General features: G+C 34.0%; 1 protein-coding gene across 1 annotated transcript; it reads right to left on the bottom strand.

Annotated features, from left to right (window-relative positions):
• Positions 1 to 1,496: 1,496 nt before the first annotated feature.
• Positions 1,497 to 23,275, bottom strand: LOC128167679 (uncharacterized). The gene is made up of 20 exons (XM_052833533.1): positions 23,114 to 23,275; positions 22,291 to 22,500; positions 21,911 to 22,054; positions 19,685 to 19,783; positions 18,716 to 18,822; positions 18,265 to 18,451; positions 16,933 to 16,997; positions 13,158 to 13,252; positions 11,284 to 11,509; positions 10,488 to 10,609; positions 6,560 to 6,627; positions 6,340 to 6,466; positions 5,482 to 5,568; positions 5,115 to 5,198; positions 4,300 to 4,424; positions 3,360 to 3,540; positions 3,078 to 3,155; positions 2,883 to 2,987; positions 2,538 to 2,629; positions 1,497 to 2,441 (listed from the first exon to the last, which is right to left on the bottom strand). The coding sequence occupies exons 1-20, from the start codon at positions 23,153 to 23,155 to the stop codon at positions 1,497 to 1,499; spliced, it is 3,189 nt and encodes a 1,062-aa protein (XP_052689493.1). The 5' UTR covers positions 23,156 to 23,275.
• Between the last annotated feature and the right edge of the window lie 147 nt (positions 23,276 to 23,422).

Below are 23,422 nucleotides of genomic sequence, written 5' to 3' on the forward strand. Positions count from 1 at the left end.
TTTTCCTCAGAATTTATAAAAGTGTGCTTGTAATTAACATGTAGGAAACAAACATTACAAACATCGCCAACATTTATGTAGAGAAAAAACACGGAATAAGAGAACAACACACAGAGTTTCACATCTTTACAAGATATTTTTTTTTTCTGTTGTGTATTTTCAAGTCTGGTTTAAATCAGAAATGGGATACTCGGTTGAGTGTAATCTCTAGTGATGCATAAGCAATGCTTTGCCATGCACAGTTTTTACTGAAGTTGTATCAAGTTTACGAATTGACAGTAAGCTCTGAAGGTGAAACTGAGCTAAATAGAAAAACATAAATGAAATATTCTATGAAGCTTCCAAAAAAAAATCTAGCGATGGCTTCTAATTCAAAGAACAACAGGTAAGTCTCAATGATATTGAACAACATTTGAATACAGAAAGTTAGGCACACTCATGATAAAAACAGCTTTAGCAACTCAAACTCTGCCAAAGTATACTAGAATTCCTTACAGAATACAGTTCAACCACACCTTACAAATTTAGTAGAAAAAATACTTAGTAAATACAGGTCTGTACTAAATGCATACACAATTTAACACTCCATTATCACCGACAGCGTCTTCCCACTGACGACAACAACCATACATATTCTATCGTAAGTAAATAAGATTAAAATGGATATAACCAAATTTAACAAAAATCATTAGGACTTCAATAAAAAATAAGATCACGGCGCGTTATCCAGTAGAAGAGTCGGTTACGCCTTGTTCCACATCTGGGTTGACTTGGTGACACTCTCCCACATGTTACTCATCATTGATGGGGTAGTAGTCGCCCACATGCCCGGGCCGGATCCGCCCATCCAAGACCCGTCCATTTTATTCTCAGGGCACTTGTTCTCACAATGGCATTTTGCCAGCATCTTGTACGTCACGGTGTCCTCCAGAGGGCTCATTGCACCCTTCATTATTTTACCGTCATCATCAACTGGGAGGTTAAAATATTGATACAGTGATGAGTCACTTTAAGAATAAATCAACACAGTTTGGCAATATGTAGAAGTAAACAGCATTAAAAAGCAGACATCACTTACCAAAGACATTTTCCATTGGAGCGTCATAGGGCTGGAAGGGATGACGTCGGCATTCCTTTGGAATCCTCATCAAATCATCTACCAGAAATGATCATTATTATACATACCCGTTAATTATACATATTTAGACACATATATACGGTCTTGTACAATGAAAAGAGGTTCAAGATATATGTAAAGCAAGTTAAGACTTTCTGCAAAACATATAGCTTAACTCGAACGCATTTAAAAGTACTGAGATTGGTTGTTGTCACGTGATGTTGAAAGCTTATTTCAGTACAAACAAGAGGTCGACGCGAACATGTGGTTGGTACATGTATGTTGGTTGCAAACTAAAGCATAAGTAAAGACAGTCTTACGGGGAGCAGGATAAAGAGGACATCCTTATTGGGAACCAACTATAGTACTGGACACAAGCTTAAAACTTACCTGGTTTCATTCCGTTTTCCATAAGGATACGTTTGATGTAAGCCTTTCGGATCAGCTTGTAGCCGCCCTTGAGCATGAACACTCGGAGTATGTTGGCGCGGCACATTGCCATTTTCATTCTGTCCTTATCGACGGGTCTGTCGTACTCTACCTCCCCGTCCCAGCCATTACTCAGCTTTAGCAGAGCCTTGGAGACCAGGTTCATTTGTGGGCCAAAGGGACAATTCATGGAAGGCATTGTCCAAGAATTGCTACCCGTTTGGTTCGACATGGGATTCATCTGCTTACTCATGATGACGCCAGTTAGCTTCATCATCACGTGAGCAACTTTAACGGGAAGCAGCTGATTTTCGTGCAGGAAGTGGGTCACGAGTCGGAGTGCCTGAGCATATTTCAGCATTTCTAGTCCGTACATGCTAGCCATCATGGGGTGCATTTCTGCTACGTAATTGAGTTGGCCCATGCCTCTCAGCATCTGCCCCAGCATCATGCGCGTAGTGTTAGAAGGGAATCGCGTCCCCGTCATTCTGGACTGTAACATTAACATATTCACCCCGTAAACCATGCTCAGGCCGGTGTAAGAGCCGATAATTAGCGATTTATTCACGGGGTCCATTTCCATCTCCCCCCAATCCAGGAAGGACTGCAGCGAGGAACTTACGTCCATCGATGACTGCATTTCCTTCATGGCGGCTTGGATTTTTATCTCCAGCTGCTCTCCGACTTTGATGTCAATCATCGCCATTTTCTGAATTCTGTCCATTGTTTCGTCTTGAAGTTTGTCAACGAACATGCAGATACCCTCGCTAGAGTGCGAGTAAAGATTTGACAGATGCTGCTGCATCATTTGAGACATCCCAGCATGCACCAGTTCCATTTCTGTATCTTCATTCATCATGCGCAGGTCTCTTCCGGTCCATTCACCTTCCATGTCCTGTAACAAAATAACCGAAAGAATTTTCAAGATCTTTAATTCTAAAATCGCACAGGAAATTAAAAACAACCAGCCACGGTCTATTTTAATTCTTACATCAAATTCATAAAATGTCATATTTCCGAAGAGAGCCCACGTTTTAAGGTCCACTGGATTAGGACACAGGATGCAATTATTTCTCTGGTTTCCTGCAACAGATCAAATGCAGAACTGACCACATCATTCATAAGAATCAAGGCCTCTTTGCACAAACATTGAAATTTGTTTTTAGTAACGATCTCAATACCATAGTTAACAAAAACACAATTTTAACGAACCATATAAAACAACAAAATGGTTATTGACACGTTCGCCAAATTAAGAAATTAGTTCAAAAGATCTTTCGAATGAAAATTTCAATGAAAAAATAGCTTTCCTCTGCAAGAGGAATCGGGTACCTACTATTTGAACATGTGACGGAAACAGGAATTCTCAAAAAATTGTTGCATATGTTGGAATCTTGGTCTATCATCAAAGGATCGTAAAAAATGACCAATTCTGCGTCTCCTACAAAGTCAAGTGGGGTTGGAATTAAGTAGAAATCTATTATAGAATCATCTCAAACTATAATTTTCTGACAGACCACGTGTTCCTTACCACAGACGATAGATGTGTCCGGGATATAGTGACCATGGAAATGAGGCACAATGTCAAAGGCCTCTCCCGCTCCGATTGCTAGGAAACAGAATTTGACATAATTATGATGTGACACCTATTTTTAGTGTGTTTTGTTTTGCACGGTAACCAGTTGCATTTTTCAATAAAAGTCTGACAGTATACAAAATTATACCGGTATATATTACCACAACAGAGACGCAAAATGCATGAGTGTACATTTTTAATCAATAATTAAGTTGTGCGATATATACAATTCTTTACCGGCGGTAATGTCGAATTTGCCGATGAACTGGTCGATGATTTTGTATCTCGGTACATAGCACATCTCGCCGTTCTTTGGTGACGTCATCTGGTGTCGAGCCTGAAGATACACTGCGACCATGTGCGGTGTTTCTATCGTGGAATTAGCCAAAGTTCTGTTTCCATGGTTATGAATAACAGCCTGAAACACAAGCAATGTAATGTAACACTAAATAACGTTCAGTTTTCTTATTTTTTTTTTTTAAACAGTACATATTTCAAATCAATGTCTATGTACGAAGAGCAATGTTTGCTTGGAATTTCCCCTCGCATTTGTTCAAGCTTTTTCATACCTGCTTTTTAAAATATATTGTCTTGCATATGAAATGCGCATTAGATTAACGTCAATAGAGTTATTAAACCAATTACACACAAGGGTGGTATCAAATGATATACTCGACTGTTTTTATGACTAAAGCGGTAAATTCAAAAACCTCATGAGCGAACTTCTTTAAATATTTTCCAGGTCATGTCAAATATTCAAAGTACTTGACAGTGGTCGTTGATTGTGATAAATATTGGAACCTGACCTTGACCTTTCCTTTAATAATTAAAATTATATGACCTAGATTGAGAATACAAACAGAAGGACAAAGAAACAGTCATGTACACAAGTTCCACCATTTCTTTGCACATCGTTAAAAAGCCTTAGCCAATCTTGCATCATGCGAAACACAGTTTCTGGCATATTCAGTAAAATCACGTTGGCGAGACTCAATTATTATGTATTTTTCTGCAATGATCGCTTCCTTTATACTCACGTGGATCACCAAAAAAATCTTACTGTTTAAATGCAAGATCAGCTAAATTTGCGGGAAAAATATAACATCAATGCCACTGATATTACGAGTTTGTTCACGGATATTCATCATATTCCGTAATGAGACAAAATGAAATTTACTTTAGTTATGTCGAGGTAGTCGAGGAGCTGTGAGAGGAGATCGTTGGAGTACCTCCCCGTGTATAACTGAGGGGTCAGTCCCATCATCTTCATCGTGCTCTCTATCTGTAAGCTCAGGTCAATGTCTACAAACAACAAAATGAAAACAAACTAACCTACATTTCTTTGAGAGTGCTATTTTCAAGTTATTTTCAAAGTTATTTTACTAGTTAATTCCACCATGTCAACGTCGTACATAAAAATGCATTTAGATTTTAGACTCTTCTTGATTCGGAGGTAGAAAGATTGCGACTATACATGTATAGTCTCTTTAAAAAAAAATAATTTTGTAATGTAATGAACGAAAAATTGAAATCGTTAAGACGAAATTTTTTTCAACAAGAATCTTTATTACAGATTGTAGAGTTTGGCGTTTGCAAAGAAAATACTTTCGCTGTTTAAAAGGAGGCTCGATGGTCGTGGCCATTTTTAGACTGTATTGATCTCCTTTATAAGAGGAGCTCTATATAAAATACAGAAAAATAACCTAATTTAAAAGATAAAATGTATGTTTTTTCTTTACTAAATAAATTATATCATATAATTTTACATGGTTCTAATGGTTAATTTGTTGACGACCTATCCTTCTTAATTTTGGAATTTTAACTAATTTTTTTTTCTGTCACACGGAACAGCCAAAAATTGATCATTTCTATTGTCTATTGCGTTTCGCGAGAAATGGCCAAAATAGCGCATCAGAATCAACTGTTAGAATTTAATGACATAATGTCAGTTCAAGTACCCCTGCTCCTTTCTGTGGGGAGTCGATAATGTACCTGTATTATCACATACTCTCATCGCCTTCTCGTATTCAGCAGCAATTCTCATTCCGTTATTTCGCACTTCTGCTATCAAGTAACCTGCAGAAAGGTTGGTAAAGAATAAATTAATGATAATTACATGAATCAAATACATGTAACAAAAAAATATTTCTACATCAATAACGTAACCTATGTAAGGTTGCTATAGAGTACAGCTGATAAATAATGATAATTAGTTAAAAAGTATCAAAACTATCTACATCGATATAAAGACTTCAGATATTAAATAATAGAAAAAGATACATATGTTTACTGTATTGATTGAGTTGAAATTGATATAGACTGTACATTCCTGTAAGAAATAAAGGAATGTGTTCCTTACCACTGCCGCATGGTAAATGGTCGTCGTTAATCACCATGGAAACATCGGCCGGAGACCATTCCATGTTTTTTGTGTACCCACCAATTGCTTGAGAGAGAAAAGTTTTTATCTTGCAGAACAGATGTATGATATATGTGGATGCGATGAACAAAAGAAAATAGACTAAAGTACAAATATGAAGCACTGTGATACCAAAATTTAGGAAAATTGAATCTTGTATATATCATATATACTTGTTTTCAAATTTAATAACAACAAATTCAGGTGTTTTTGACGTGATAAAGAAATTCAAAGCATGTCATCAAGTATTCAATTTTACAATCGTTATCATTTTGGGTATTATATAACAATTGAAGGTATGAAGATCATCGTTTTTCAATGAATAAGTAAGTATCTGATGGCTGAACAGCAACTTGTATTTATTTAATTCCGCCAATACTACGGCGGGGCGTATTGAAGATGCATTGGTCTAAGCGATCGTTATATTCAAAGTATGTGTACGTTTAAAGACTTCATGTCTGCGCCTCCGTTTTGTTTTCATAATAAGCAATCTTGCTAAAAGATCATACTTAATGGTAAAAAATAACGCTTACAAAATATTGTATATTGTATATTTTAAATTGTATATCATTAAATTGGTTCATAATGACCGAATTATATTGAGCAAAGTTTATAAAAAAAATTGCTGAATATTTAAATTGCAGATCATTAAATTGTTTATAATGACCAACGGATATCGCTCACGTTAAAAAAAATAACTTACCTAAGATCTCATCATTTAATATATCATTATATCTATGTCAAAACAAGACTGGCTAAAAGTTGATGATATAAAGTAAACTACTGTTAGCGACCTACTGAATTTCATCAGCTGATGGGCGTGGTCCATGTCGGTGATGTTTCCCGAGAAACAGATCCATACCTCGGCCATATTTAGATCCTCGTCCGCTGTGAACGATAGCTCCGGGTTGTCTCCGCATATTTTCTTAAAATTGATAAAATGTAGATATCAATGTCATGTTAAGCATGCGTATATAATTAATTAAAATAATTGAAATTATGTAGATCTAGAATTTACCATTATGTCATAGCCATTGTCGACTGTAGCAGCACCCTCTAATCCAGGGCAGCTAAATGTCAAATTAACTGAAAATGAAAAATCATATTATGCGGATTAGTTAAGAAAACACATCTACACATGTAGTTAAAGTTTTATTTTAAATTACATGTATTTAAAATTTTATTTTAAAGAAAATCAAAGACAGTTTTGAAATTCAATAAATGATGCTATAGATAACTATATTGTAGATTGCGATGTTATTTCAAAGAAGATTTCGATGTAATTAAATTAATATGCCGTGGAATTGATAAAAAAAAATAATATAACAGAAGGCAAGTGAATTTTACTGCACTAAGATGTCGATTTAAGTCAATAATAAAAGGAAACTTAAAGTTGACGGCCTGGGCTACCAAGCTTCCTTCATGTACAACCAAAGTAGTAAGTCACTCAGTGAATGAAAAGGAAATCACAGTGCAATTCAAGTGATCTTGATTCTACTTTGCATGTACTGGAAACCAAATTCATTTCTTCTTTATTCATCCGATAGCACTGTTAAAGAGTAATTTCGAAAAGGCAAAGCGACAAAATATCATAGAATTACACAATAAAATGTACAGACGATTTGTAAATAAAACAGGACATTTTTTATGTTTATTTTTTACTCCTTCAAAAAATAAAAATTAGCACAGACACCTTTGTCCATTTATCACGTATTAAATGTAACCCAAAGTAAAAAATAATGGTAAACAGCGTTATTTTCGTCCCGTATTATTTTCGCCTTTCTTCACTTGCAAATCGTTACGATCCGTCTTGAATTCCTCCAGTAGTGTTTAATGAAAGATATTTGAGTCTTAGGAATTCGCCAAATCCTAAATTCGCCCGCTGACAACAAGGGCGAAAGAGGCGAAAATAAAAGTGGCACATATTTCCCTGTACATACAGAACTAAAAAGGGGACTGTGGTTGGGTTGGATCTGGGTTTTCATTTGCTTAACAAGCAACTGAAATTCATTGTCGACGATTCATGCAAATATATCAATACACGTACCTGTAATTATTAGCCATACAAATTAATCGCTGATTTTTTTGTACCAAGAGTTTTTATCTCTCTTCATAAAAACATTGAATTTCGATTCAAGTACACGTAAGCACCCTGCTATGAAGCAGCGTTGATTGACCAGATTTCAAGTCGATCGCTAGCTGCCATTAGATATTTACATTTGTACGACCATGTATTTTTAAAGTAAAAAAAAAACAAAAACAAAACAACAACAACATGGTGTCCAAATAAGTTATATAAATCATGTAGCAACAATACATGTGCAAGCATAAAGATAAACTTTTTCATAAAATTGTGAAATCGAGAACCATAGCCCCTGCCGCCTTTAACAATACCTATTATTTTACAAACTTTTGCAGTCTGGCAAATGATAGGTAAAATCCAAAGTAAAGATTAAACGAAAATATATTACTACATTTAAATAATAATTTCATTTTTCTTACCTTCTAATCCACAACATAAAGGTAAAAGACCTAAAAACAAAACCACACAAGGATCTGCTAGTCTATTCCACCGCATCCTGACTTTGGCGGTTAGACATACGCTGGGTACCTAGGGAAAGCTAAGGTATCACAGACAGTTTCACCGGTAGCTGTTGCTATGGTAACTGAAGATGAATTCCTCGTCTCTGAATTGACTGCGTTTTCATCGATTTCCCATTCCTACAATGTTGTCTGAATTTAAGTACATGTAAATATAACGCACAGGCATAGTATATGATTATTCTGCATGAAAAACACCTGTTGATTTCAAACAGCTGTATATAAATTCAAATCAACCCCAAATATCGTAGTGTTAATGATAATGGCATTGATTACATGTACCTATTACATGTAGTTAAAGTAAAACTCCATTAAAAAGGGAACCCTTATTTATAGTGAAATATCGGTTTCAAGAATCTAAAAATATATTTTACCTATTCCAGACTTTTTTTTTTTTTTTTTTACTTTTTTTTACTTGAATTCAAAAAAAATACTGAAATAATTGTTTCCAGGTTTTTTTCACATACCTGTTTAACTGTATGATTTTGAAATTGTCTCATTAAAAAAGGAATATAAAACAGTTGGGAATATTTAAAAGACAGAAATTCATACGAATAAGGACATATATTCACAAAATAAGACAGACTTTTCCCTCCATTTGCACCCACGGGGGTTTATATGTCATAGTTCCATTTCCCTTTTGATGACGATGGGTTACGTAGACTTCGTTTTCAGCAATACGTTTAAAACACTCAAAATTAGGTACATGTAATGGGGGGGGGGCCTTATTCAAAATATAAATATGTTTAAATAAAATGTGTATTTATTACTATTGATCATCTTATGATGATTTCATCAAAGTTGATGAAAGGTCAAGGTCTTTATCTTGCATCTTCTGCAGTCAGTGGCCTCATTTCACCTGCCAAACCTTTGGAAAAAAATAAATCACGAGCCTTTTTAATAATTTCACACATTTATATAACATGGCCGATGATTGAACTTAGGAGATACCTGCATAGACGTGTACTAAATAACATCAACGTGTGCGAGAAATTTTCATCTCTTAGGTGTCTTATTATATTGTTTATATGGATTTAAACAGCTAATTAGATAAATCTAGTGTTCTGTATCATATTTCCCTTATTTCAGATTACCGGTATAAAAAAAAGAAAATGCTAGATTTTGGGACCAAGAATTGTATAACATGCCATGTACATGTATATAGGTGGAGCATAAGGTATTTGCCATGCCTGCTGCCTGTCCTTCTTACCATCTACGTACCTCTGTTTCAATTTCAAAGAAGCTGCTAAATATAATTCAAACAAATGAATAGGGATAGCTTTCATACTGTTTCTGACCTTGACCTTTTATTATGACCTCCACTTTATTGTCCCTCATTTTACATTAGCCTCAATTTTAAAGGAACTGGTTATAATATTTCTTCTAAAAATTCATATAAAGATACGTATTGCAGTGTTAAAATGTGTAACAGTATTTTGATATTGACCCTTTATACGACCTTGACTCCACTAATCCTATATCGTATTTACAGTTTCATTAAACAGACTGTTCCAATTATTTGATCACCCTTAATACAAAGTTATGGTTGCATAGATGAAAGCAGTTTTATCCAAGTCTTTAATTTCCAATTTTTCCATTCCCTACAGTATGAATTTAACTTCACTGTTCCTTATTTTCATTTAGCTCAGTTTTAATGAAACTTTCCAAGATGCTCATTCCCAAAAAACTGTACAAGATGTACTGCTTACTTTCAAGCCAAATAAAATTCAACTGTATTCTATTTCTTTCATTTGGACCATCTCCTTGATCTTGATTTCATTATTCTAGCTTAGTTTTGAATTTTAAAGAAAGATTCATATTGGTGATACCCATAGAACAGTTCACTTTTTCCAACCTCGAGCTTTACTTAATTCTTTTTTCCTTTATTACAATTTTCCTAATTTGTTTTAGTAATTTTCACCAAATTATGTATTCCGATATAAATTAGAGAAATTCCTTTTTTTCACCTTATCATATTAACTCTAAAGGCTGCAACTGATCATTGTGCAATAATTTTAATTACCCCATTGGGTGAGTCATACATGCACCACAGAAAATCTACATACCTTACAGTAGCAGGTATGAACATCTATTGGGGTGTGTTGAGAGAGAGAGAGAGAGAGAGAGAGAGAGAGAGAGAGAGAGAGAGAGAGAGAGTCCTTTACTTAGTAAGTACATGTAAATCTTTTCAAAAATCTTCACAGCTTGTTTGGTTTGTGCATGTTTATTAGTTCATGGATATTAAAACAGTGACATTAGCAGATAAAAGACAATGTTTCAATCATTTTACACATCATGTCATGTCTTGTGTTTCTTCTCTTTCATCGTCTGCTTGCTGTTCTCACGTCTGCGTTTAGTGAGGGGATTTCGTGGGTCGTATATTTCATAACGATCAAGTTCTTGCACATTTGCATCAATTACTTTTCGTTTTCTTTCTTCATCTTCAAATATCAGCTTGTGAGTCATCCTGAAAAAGAAAAATGAAAAATTGTGCAAAATCAATCATTTCTTGCCTAAAATCATTGTTCATAAAATGAACTTTAATGCATACAAAAGACACCAACATTCTTCTTTCATTTGAACTGTCTTATAGTGGAATGGGAAAAAACAAATTCTGAAAAAAATTGCACAGTCATCAACAGTGAGTGGGAATCGCTATTTTCATCAAAATAATATACATGTTTATCGAAGACAAATCTGGGCTTTGTACACTTTAAGTCTGTATCTGCACCATTTCCCGTGTCTTAGAGTGTTTTTGTGTAGTAAGATAATATAAGATTATAATGAAGGTTTCACATTGCATCCAATCAATAACCACTGGCACTGAAAACAAGGCAACGATATCCTGGATTTTGAACTTATTAACTGTTGATGAAGAAAAAACAAGGAAGGCAAAGTGGGGTATTTTGCAACCACCCCCCCCCCCCCCCCCCCAATCTCATTTTCAATAAAAAGTTTCAAGACTCAAATTCTTAAGTGACAAATGGTTTAACCAAAATAACATTGACATAACAAGCAGGGCAAGTACGCAACAAGCACTCCTAGCCTGTATGTGCGTTTTGAATAATCATAGAGTAATAAATATTGCATTGTTCTAACACAATTTCAGCTGAATTATCATCCAACTGTTAGTGTTTTTACCATGACATATCTCCTGCAGCTTCAACCTCTGTTTCCCCCTCTGGGGCCTCTTCTTCATCACTGTAGTCCCCTGATATCTTCTTGACGGTCTCAAGTTTGGATTGGAACTTTGCCAGCAGTGCTAAAGTGGCCTCCTCCCTTCCACTCCCTTTTTTAATCTTCGCCTTTTTGTATTTCTGTCTTTCTGCCTTGTATGCAGCTATTACCTCATTCTTTTCTTCAGGTTCTAAAATTTCAATTTTCAATTTATGATTGACACAAGACACTATTTTCTTTAATCGTGACTGCTATAAGGAAATATTGATTTCAAAGCAACCTGTTGAAATTAAAATTGTATAAGATCATCTTATCTTCTGATAGTAGCTTAGAAGCTTCATTAAAGATTATATGCTTGAATATTAAATTTCAGAGATTGAAGGCTCGTTAGAGCTTATACGTCATCCTAATCTATTTTAAATGAAAGAGCAAATTTGCAGGAAATTTTCTAAACATCACCAATTACTGTATATACCTCATCAAAGAAGACGTTACATGTATTTCCATCTTGTGAATGCCAAATTCATTTAGATATCAGAATATTTTCTGCAGGTGTTATGTCATCAATTGTGAGCATGATGCCATTTAAGGAGGCCAACTTTAGTTTTCAATGCACATGTTTTTGCGCATTCTTAGACTAATATAATACAATGTATTTCTTATGAATTTTTTTTTCGATATCATTTATAAAATTGAACACAAGAGACAAAATACAGATAAATTTTTTTAGATTTTTCAAGGAAATTTTTATTTATTTAACGATTTTTCCGTTTTACGGAAGGGGAGCATTGCCATTGTACTTTTATGTCGTTACGATAAAATGAAGCTTTGTAGGAGTGCATTATAAGAAATAACATAAAAGAAAAAAGAAAAATCATATGCCATTGAAATTAATGCTATCCTCCAGGAAATTTTTCCTTTTTTTTAACAACAAAAACAACTGCTAAAAGTTTCTAAATTCAAGAATTACAACATTTCAAAATCATCTTCAATTTTTCAGTTTTTTCTATTTCTTGGCCTTGTTACCATAGCAATGGGAGTCAATGTTCATAAATAAAATGAATATCGCATGGACATTGGTAAGGATATAAAAAAATAAATAATTTCCCTTTTCAGCTAATAACAAAATGTAAAAGACCAATTTCAAAAACTTCTTATGGTTTCCATGGTAACATTTTAAAAGTATTGGTTTCTCCATCAATTTTGTTTTATGAAATAAGAATATACAATAGAACAAAGATTGTTTTATGTCTTTGATAGTTTACATTAGTGGGCAAAACCTTCTAATATGGCTACAAAGAAAGTAAGTTTTTCTATTTTCCCATCTTCAGTCTCAGTTACCATGGCAACGGTTACCCCCAGCACCCAACTTTAAGTGTCTTTTTGCATTTTACACCTAGGATGTCCATGTATGAAATATAAAGAAAATTGGTTCCTATGCATGGCCAGACCTTCTTATAAATCATGGATTCTTGCATAGAATTGATATTAATATTATGAGATGGCCTCCACTAAAAACCAGACAACTTTCTTGAAACTCTGCAAATATACTAGAGTTGGTGTAAATGAAATATGGTTAAAAGGTAAGAGTTATGCTTTTGTAGCTTTTCCGCAAAAAAACCCAAATCGGCTTTGTTTTTGTATAATTTTGCAAAATGCCTGTATAAGTACCGGTACTGCATAAAATTGCTATTGGGATTTTTTATTATTTTTATTTAAAAATATGGGAACAAAGTAGAAACTGCTTAAATTAAAAATCTTGTACTCAAATATAATCCCAGTTGTACAACAATGCATCTTCATGCAAGAACCTCGAATGATCTGGTTAATTTATATACCTTCTTCAGGTACGTCTTTCTGATCTTGGGACTTTTCAGATTTCAATCCCTTTAGGTCTCTCTTCAACCTCTTGGCCTCTAAGCGCAATTCTTCACTGAAAATATAATTTCAATTTGTGATTCAAATTGTTTATATTAAAAGAAAAAAATAAACAAAAACAAATAACCAATTATAGAATTTGTGATGATGATATATCAGCAACAATCCAATATGTGTGTCACATAATAAGAAAAAACCCTTGACCTTATTTAAAATCTAAACATTGCTATATATATGCCTCCTCCTCATTAACCTGAGAAAATTTGTTTCTCCTTCTCCAGTCAAAGCAAAATGACAGTGGATTACCTTGAGAAATATTGGCTTTTACGTCAAACAAATCACATCATGCCATATATTAACTGTGGACTCCATTTATCACATTAACCATGCTTGATCGGTGCATTTAGTAATTACATCATTCTTATCACAGAAACGGGTATTATTAGATGATAATTTGTTGTTATGGTAACAAAAATACAAACAGTGTCTGCATAAAGAAAACTGGTACTGTTACATGAATTTTAGAGAAAATAATGTTTATTATGAAATATTTACATTTTTTCAATGTCTTTGTCTTTAATAACACTATGACTCAATTTTGTATTGTAGAGACCGACAAATGATGTATTGTTGGGAGCAAGTGCTGTTTTCGTACATGTAATTAAAAGAAATGAATATTACTTAAATGTGTCAATATTCCAATATTTACTCGTACAATTGCTGAAAATTATACAAATATAAGTAATAAAGAATCCTTCTTTAAATATTATGAGGTGATAATTTCGATCGGAGTGCGTTCAAATCTATCACTAAGCTGGAAGGGCTTTATTGGATTTGACCATGCTCCGACCAAAATTATCATCTCATAATACTCAAAGAATGATTATAATTCCTTTAATAGTTTATTATGAAATATTATAAATTTTGCAGATCCATATTCATTGTATTTCTGTAGCATAAAATGCAAAAATCTTTTAAAGTTTTCTTTTAATTTTTGAACTCAATCTTTAGAATTGATGTCATACAGTATTCTGATTATCATATGACGTAATTTCAAAGTAGGTAAATTGAATTTTGTGTTGTCTCACAAGCTGCATAACATGTAATTCTAAAAAAATATCTTATTGTTATACCACAACATTAGAAGTAGATACTGATTTTATTAAGTTTGATGTTGTGGAGTATTGGTATTTACCAAAGATTAACAAATTCTAAGACATGATGACTCTTAGGCATACATGCTATAGTTTGACCCTATAACTGTTGAATGAATGATGCCATATACCTACCCATGGGGAATATGAATTTGCCAAGTTTGGTTGAAATTAGCAAAGTGGATTTTAAGAATAAATTGAGATGCTACAAGTTTACAGACAGACATATGGTCAACAAACCAAATATGATCAAATGGATAACTTTTTTACAAGGTACAGAATGAAACAAAGTGTTTAAAAAATATCATTTGAATGAACATCTTTCTATGACAAGAGTTGCATGACCCTTGACATTTTCAAAATCTATGATGACAGAGATCACCTACTAATCATTATGGCAAATATATACCAGTTTAGGAGTAGATGGAGTGAAATGACTTCCCTGCAAGCATGAGTTCATTAAAAGTGAGTTCTGTGTAACCATGTTTTACTGTAATGAATGAAATGTTGCTGATGCTTATATTGAATAAATTTGGCTTGTAATTTCTCATTTATATGTACATGTTATTTATTTCTCATATTTTGATACTCCAGAAAATAATACATTTGAAAGGTTTGCAAGTAACTGTCCATGAGGATACAGTAGATTCTTTATATGCACAAAGAACTTTATCTACAAATCTGCTATTTTGGATTAAACCGTGAGAATATAAAATTGCAAACGTTAAATTTTAATCACAATGTCAAATTAATCTAGATTCTTTATTTTACGCGAGTACCTAATTTCACAATTCAACCGTTTTGCGTCAAATCATGAGAATATAAAATCGCGACCGCAAAACATTTATTATAGTTTCATGTAGTTTACATCTGTCTGCAAAATAAAAGCAAGATTTTAAAATTCGCAAGATGTGCTTCTTGTGTTTTTATGCGGTTATTAATTTCTCACGTTTGATTAGGAATTTACAGTAATTACAACTGTTGGGGCCTCTAGCTATTCGACAAGGATATTAATTCCTTGAATTTAAGTAGGAATCTGTAGAAGTCTCTCCATCTTAGAGTTGTATCAGCCAAGAATAAGTCCATGGACAGACTGTAACTTACTCAGTAAGTATAGGTAATAAAAGTGCGGTAAAGTTGCATTGAGGAAAAATTGCAGGTATTTAAAAAATTATTTATCAGGTGCTCTAAGGATTGTAATAATCAATCATATATATTTTACATCCATCAGCAGAGAGTACAATCACAAACTGATATTTAAGGTTTTGTCCAATTGTTCACCCCGGAAGTTAAAATGTTTTGAATAGTCTTGTGATTTTCATCTTATCAATTTAACCTATCTCCTCTCTGCTTTGGGGAACTGAAAACCAAAATGCTAGATAAAAAGCATCATATGGTGCCACAGTATAGCAGCTATACATGTACCTATGGATTAACCTATACATGTACCCTGTGGATTAACCTATACATGTACCTATGGATTAACCTATACATGTACCTATGGATTAACCTGTACATGTACCTATGGATTAACCTATACATGTACCTATGGATTAACCTATACATGTACCTATGGATTAACCTATACATGTACCTGTGGATTAACCTATACATGTACCTATGGATTAACCTATACATGTACCTATGGATTAACCTATACATGTACCTATGGATTAACCTATACATGTACCTATGGATTAACCCTTTTGGTTTTCAGTCCAAAGGTTACAGGATCCACCACTACTTCTTATACAAATGTCTGTTTTGATTTCTTATGGTGGATTTTTAAGAACCTTTAGATATCTTACACATGTACATGTAATTGGATTAACCAAACACTGCACCAACAGAAGCATCACAGAATAATGGTAAATTAACTGGATTGACAAATGACATCCAACATTAGGTTTAGAAATACACATACCGAACTTATTTTTTTCTGACATTAGTCAGTGACGTTCATTACATGTCAAATGTTTAAATCAAACATATTATAAACAAACTTTTATTTGCGATGACTTTATTTGGTGATTTCCTGGGGATTAACTGGTTTGTGATGACAAATTTTTACAACAAAGCTTTGTCCAAACATTTGCTGTTAAACAACTATACTTCAAGGACTGGTTCAAAGTGAGAAATATTCCCGACGACAAGGCTTTCGGGAAATGTGCAAAAATTTCTTGCACACGAATAAAAGTTGGTTAACAGTGAATCATCAGTAAATTCAGTGGCTTGCAAAATGACATATAATTGAATCAAAACAGCCATTTATATTTGACTGCGTTTCACTATTCATGTTTAAATCACTAAATGGCCCTCATTTTTACAAATTGAAATACTGTAAATTCCTAATTAAACGCGAGGAAATAATATCCGCGTAAAATCGTGAGAAGCCCCCCTCACAGAATTTAAAATCTCGCTTTTATTTTCTGAGATTTGAGAATTATAAGAGATAAGGGTAAAAGTTCCTCATTCACAATTTTATATTCTTGCGTTTTGATCCAAAACACTGGGATCGCGGAATTAAGTACTCGCATAAAATAAGAAATCTACAGTAAATCTGATGATTAACATAACATACGTTCTGCTAATCTTTTTCTTGTTTTCACTCTCTTCATCTGGGGGTGGGGTTTTTGCTTTCTTTTCCTGTGGTAAAAAGAATTCTCAATATAAATATCAAACTATATACCGGTATGTATTTGTTTTCCCTCGAACTGAAATGCCACACTTTCATTGGTTTAAACATAGCACGTGACTGCCTCATATCTCCACGTATGTTCAGTGAGAATTAATACCCGGCAATATATACGTCATTGGCCGGCACTTTGCCTGCTCATTTCAACATTTCATATTATTAAATACCGAAACCGCATGCCATAAATTTTTGGAGTAGTTGCCCTTTGAAATTCTTTAAAGTTAGACTTGTAGCCCTTTGAATATTAATGTCACATTCTTGTGTCTGGAGCAGAACAAAATGGCAGCTGCGAAATTTATTCAAATCTCTGCAGAGGAAAGGGAGAAAATGTTTAAAATTGAACAGCAACAAAACATTGTAAGTAAACATGGGTGAAGTAAAGATTTTCAAGAGTACATGTATTTGAAAGGTGAGATTGATAATTTTGATAAGTTTAAATGAATTAAATTGGACAAGATGTTAGGCAATTTGTACATGGGTTTGCGTAGATTATCGCTTTTTGTGAATAAATGTATCACTTGATAGTCCTCGGGATAACAAAACACTTACTAGTATTAGGTTTGTTGCTGACTGATTACAGAATTATATCAGGTTGATCAATTTCATAGTCAACTTGGCTTAGTCTCACTATCTATGAGATTGATCAACCTGATATATAAATTTCTGTAATCAGTCAGTATCAAACCTAATCAGTAATAATATTCATTTTCTTAGAGAACTGCTACTTTCTGATATATATAGATTTCACAGATGATCTATACCTTTTAGTGATACTTGATCTCTAATAATGAATGTAAAATCTGATATTTGATAAATATTACAGTCTTTAACGACAGACAAAATGACAGTAGCATTAAATCCTATTTAAAATTAAGAGTTGAAAATACTGCGGTTTCATAATCAAAGGCATCAATTTTTGTAGATAAAGTGAAAACCGCAGGCCTCATGCGGCCTCCGGGGCACAGAGAGGATAAGTAAGTAAGTAAGTAAGTGAAAACCACAGATTCAAGGACACACATATTTATGATCAATGATCCTATCAATATAAGATATACTATTAGATACTTCACTCCACAGACATTTAATTTCATGGGATCGCCTCACAATGAAATCTGTGAAAACTAGTACCGGTATTTAAATGAATATTGATGAAATCACAGTAGTCAAATCACTGCCCTTAATTATTAAACTAGAACTGTAGAATTTCTCAGGACCAACCTTAGGGGGCTGTGCTAGCCTCTGTCTGACTTCCTCTGAATCTATCTCGGTTGTCTCTGTGCTGAGGGTTGGGTCATCAATGAGGTCATGACTGCTTTTACCTTTCCCTTTTGAGTCCTTGGATACCAGATCTACTTCCTCTTCCTGTTCTTCTGCCTCATCCCCAAAAGAGAGCAGCTTGTAATTCCTGTAGAGGAAACACAATCACAGATTGCTCTGCTTTAACTTAACTGTGCTTTTAACTACTGAATCTTAATGTACCTTTAATCATAATAAAAAAGAATGTGCTTTGATAAATAATAATAAATATTTTAAAGAATGATGATAATTTGATAACCGAGGTCATAAAAACGCAATAAAAACTGAAATTTCATAATGTAAAATTTGTAATTTAAGAGTTATCTCCCTTTTACTGTACAAAATTGATCAGAAATGACAATAAATGGCATACTTAGTGGCCTTGGATTTGCTTTTCACTTTTTCTTCTTTTAAATCTTTTGATTTTCTGTCTTCTGCATTTACTCTTGGGACAATATCTTCAAACGGATTTGATAAAATCTGAAAAATGGCAATTCTAAATATTAAAATCATAATATATGATAATTTGTGATGAAATAATTGGGGTTAAAACTCCCAATATGCAATAAAACTGATTATAAAATCATACATGCTTACGCTGCTTTGTAAAAATTTAGTTTTTAGATTTTAAGAAAAACAGACTAAGATGAAGATATTGATATAAAACTGAGAAATATTCAATTTTTTCTGTTTACTCTTGATCCGGCCATTTTCTTTTGTTGTTGGTGTATACTTACATGGGCTGATTTGACTTTATGGGGGTGGTAGGGTCTGTTGTTGGTGTATACTTACATGGGCTGATTTGACTTGATGGGGGTGGTAGGGTCTGTTGTTGGTGTATACATACATGGGCTGATTTGACTTTATGGGGGTGGTAGGGTCTGTTGTTGGTGTATACTTACATGGGCTGATTTGACTTTATGGGGGTGGTAGGGTCTGTTGTTGGTGTATACTTACATGGGCTGATTTGACTTTATGGGGGTGGTAGGGTCTGTTGTTGGTGTATACTTACATGGGCTGATTTGACTTGATGGGGGTGGTAGGGTCTGTTGTTGGTGTATACATACATGGGCTGATTTGACTTTATGGGGGTGGTAGGGTCTGTTGTTGGTGTATACTTACATGGGCTGATTTGACTTTATGGGGGTGGTAGGGTCTGTTGTTGGTGTATACTTACATGGGCTGATTTGACTTTATGGGGGTGGTAGGGTCTGTTGTTGGTGTATACTTACATGGGCTGATTTGACTTTATGGGGGTGGTAGGGTCTGTTGTTGGTGTATACTTACATGGGCTGATTTGACTTTATGGGGGTGGTAGGGTCTGTTGTTGGTGTATACTTACATGGGCTGATTTGACTTTATGGGGGTGGTAGGGTCTGTCATGCTGGTCTACTTCTACTTCTTGTAACTTCCCAATGTTATATACTGTGTTTCCTGTTATCTATAATTAAAAAGCGCAACATAAACTGGTGTTTTAACCATCGTATTATTTATCAACCAACCAGATTTATTTTTTTACAAGGTTATATTTTAGAATAACTGATCTTAAATCAACGTTTTCTTCTCTATCATTTTAAAATTAATTTAAAGATATTTTGTTAGAAAGATTAAAAATCACTTATAATTTTTGCAAAATTTTGTTTCTTCATTGCATACGAAATAGAAAATGTACTAGGTAATTTAAGATGAGAACTGGAAAACAAGAGGCCCAGGGGCCACATTGCTCACCTGAGCAACAATTGCCTTAATTCTGATCAAATTAGCATTAAAGTATCAAAATATCCAGACAACTAAGTACAATAGATCTTGCTAAAAAAAATTGAAAATCTGCCAATTTTTATCCACCTCTTTTTTTTGGTAAATACCAAGCCCTTTTTGTTGTTGTACCTGTAAGAAGATTTTTCTCTATTCCTATATATATAACCATTTCATGGCCCAACTTTTCTCTAGGGAATCATGGTTTCATCAAACTTAAATCAGCATAACTTGTGCTTTCACACTAAGTACTGAGTTTTGGACCGAAAACTTTCCCAGAATAATTTTAAAGATTTTCTCTATATATTCCTATGTAAAAATTCAAACCGCCATCACGGCCCCGTCCTATCACTAGAAACTGTGATTTTGCAAACTTGAATTTACACTACCCGAGGATGCCTCAACACAAGTTTAAGCTTTTTTCTGGCCAAATAGTCTTTAAAAAGAAGATTTTTAAAGATTTTCTCAATATATTCCTATGTAAAAATTCATCCCCCATTGTGGCCTCACCATATCCCTGGACTTTAAACAAACTTGAATCTATACTACCTGAGGATGCCTCCACTCAAATTTGAGCTTTCCTGGCCTAATAGTTTTGAGAAGAAGATTTTTAAAGATTTTCTCCATATATAAAAATTTATCCCCCATTGTGGCCCCACCCTACCCCCAGGAACCATGATTTGAACAAACTTGAATCTACATTATCTGGGGATGGTTACAAGCCAATTTGAGCTTTCTTGGCCAAATAGTTTTTAAAAGAATTTTTTTTAAAGATTTTCTCTATATATTCCTGTATAAAAAATTAACCCCCTAATTGTGGCCCCACCCTACCCCCGGGGACCATGATTTGAACAAACTTTAATCTACACTACCTGAGGATGCTTCCATTTTAATTTGAGCTTTTCTGGCCTAATAGTTTTTGAGAAGAAGATTTTTAAAGATTTTCTCTATATATTCCTGTATAAAAAATTAACCCCCTAATTGTGGCCCCAACCTACCCCCAGGGACTATGATTTGAACAAACTTGAATCTACACTACCTGAAGATGCTTCCATTTTAATTTGAGCTTTTCTGGCCTAATAGTTTTTTAGAAGAAGATTTTTAAAGATTTTCTCTATATATTCCTATGTAAAACTTGATCCCCCAATTGTGGCCCCACCCTACCCCCAGGGACCATGATTTGAACAAACTTGACTCTACACTATCTGAGGATGCTTCCACTTAAATTTGAGCTTTCCTGGCTTAATAGTTTTTGAGAAGAAGATTTTTAAAGATTTTTTCTATATATTACTATGTAAAACATGATCCCCCTATTGTGGCCCCACCCTACCCCCGGGGACCATGATTTGAACAAACTTGAATCTACACTACCTGAGGATGCCTCCACACAAGTTTAAGCTTTTCAGGCCAAATAGTTTTTGAGAAGAAGATTTTTAAAAAATACCAACAAATTTTCAATAATTCTCAATTATCTCCCCTTTAAAGAGGGCGTGGCCCTTCATTTGAACTAACTTTAATCCCCTTCACCTAGTGGTGCTTTGTGCAAAATTTGGTTGAAATTTGCCAAGTGGTTCTTGAGAAGAAGATGAAAATGTGAAAAGTTTACAACGACAACAACAACGATCCGACAACGGACAAATTGTGATCAGAAAAGCTCACTTGAGCCTTTGGCTCAGGTGAGCTAAATAAGACGAATTAATGAGTTTTCTTAACTTTCTGTATTCTGTTTCTTAATCTATAATAAATTGGTATCATCAAATGATGGTACATGTTTAATTATGAATAAGCACAATAATATCAAAATTTAAATTACCTTTCCAAATATTGTGTGTTTGTTCAGGAGCTCCGGAGTTGGTCCCATTGTGATGAAGAATTGACTGCCATTATCATTTGGACCAGCATTTGCCATGGCCACTAAGCCTCTCCTCACAAACCGTAATCGAGTGTGAGTTTCATCCTTAAAGAACATGATAAGGATTATTATTACAACATTATTCCTAAACTTCTGCAAGGTTTAAGACATAAAATTAAGTATAAATAGTACTATTCACAAAAAAATTATTATCAACAACTTCTTAATTTAATTTCTTCTTATAAATTATTTAATACAGGTTAAAAAAAGAATTGATGAGAAAGTTAGCATATTTTGTAACCATTTCAGGTAAGAGTGGTATAAGGTTAAGATCAACAGACTTTGAATGGTTTCCCATATATTGATTCTCCGCCCATTCCAGTCCCAGTGGGGTCGCCTCCCTGCACGATGAAGTCCTTCACAACGCGATGAAATACAGTTCCATTGTAGTATCCCTCCATACAGAGCTGGATGAAGTTCCGACATGCCTTTGGTGCTTCTTTTGACCACAACTCAATATCCAGATCTCCAGCTGAGGTAATGAGCAGGACCTGTAAAAACAACTTGCTGTAATTTGGTTTGAAATATATCAGAGATCCACTGCAGACAGGGTTGTCTCTAAGACTCATGGGACGGGGAATTCTCCCACCTATAATGACAAAATTACCCAGCTTTTACATGTATTGCATTTTAAACACAATCTCGCTACAAGCTAGACCCTCAGACACCCCCTTCTACTTTTCTATTTCTTCCTTCTCTTTCAATTTTTAGAGACAATCCTGACTGCAGAGAAATAGATCATTTAGAATTTAACATTTGCAAGTATCGTTTTGTCACAAATAAGTACAATTACAATGTATAGAAATGATTTGTTGCAATATGTAATTTCTTCTTTTCAAAATCTTAGAGATAAATTACAAATTCCGCTTCCCATGTGATTTTTTGACTGACCACAAGGGTTTGTGTGAAAAAAAAATGAACAGTTAATAAGTAATCATATCTGAGGAATTATTTTTTCTCCTGTGTATTAACTTTTCTATCTGATTTTTTTTTCTGGCCTGACCACATCTCTGAAGAAATTCGTAATGAGTCACTAATTCTATTTCAGAATATTATTTGCCTCAACTTTAGATATCACACAATAATATTATCAAAACTTATTACCTTCCCAGTGGTCGGGGGTTCCTGAATGTAAATATTACTCATATTGCCGTTTGCTTCACGTTATTGGGAAAGTGAAAGTAGAAATTTAAAATTTTCATAACGAGGTTGGAGTACGGTAAATTGAGGAAGAATATTTGTATACAGTGAATCTGTTCCTGGAAAGTGCACAAATTATGAAATACCCATTACTTAAATCAATTTAGTCTTTGGAATAAGATAGCTTAATTATAACGATTCCAATAATGTCAATATGAAAGAATTTCACGATGAAAAATAAGCGAGAAGGTATTTCCTTGAGTTATTTTTATC

Source organism: Crassostrea angulata, chromosome 10, assembly GCF_025612915.1.
Source record: "Crassostrea angulata isolate pt1a10 chromosome 10, ASM2561291v2, whole genome shotgun sequence".
Taxonomy (NCBI): domain Eukaryota; kingdom Metazoa; phylum Mollusca; class Bivalvia; order Ostreida; family Ostreidae; genus Magallana; species Magallana angulata.

Excerpts from the sequence above, each read along its gene's own strand:
- LOC128167679 (XM_052833533.1), bottom strand. The coding sequence starts at position 23,155 with ATGAGTAATATTTACATTCAGGAACCCCCGACCACTGGGAAG. Across the intron at positions 16,998-18,264 it reads GGCTAGCACAGCCCCCTAAG|GAAAAGAAAGCAAAAACCCC; the intron begins GTTGGTCCTGAG and ends TTTTTACCACAG. Across the intron at positions 13,253-16,932 it reads AAGAAAAAGATTAGCAGAAC|TGAAGAATTGCGCTTAGAGG; the intron begins GTATGTTATGTT and ends TTATATTTTCAG.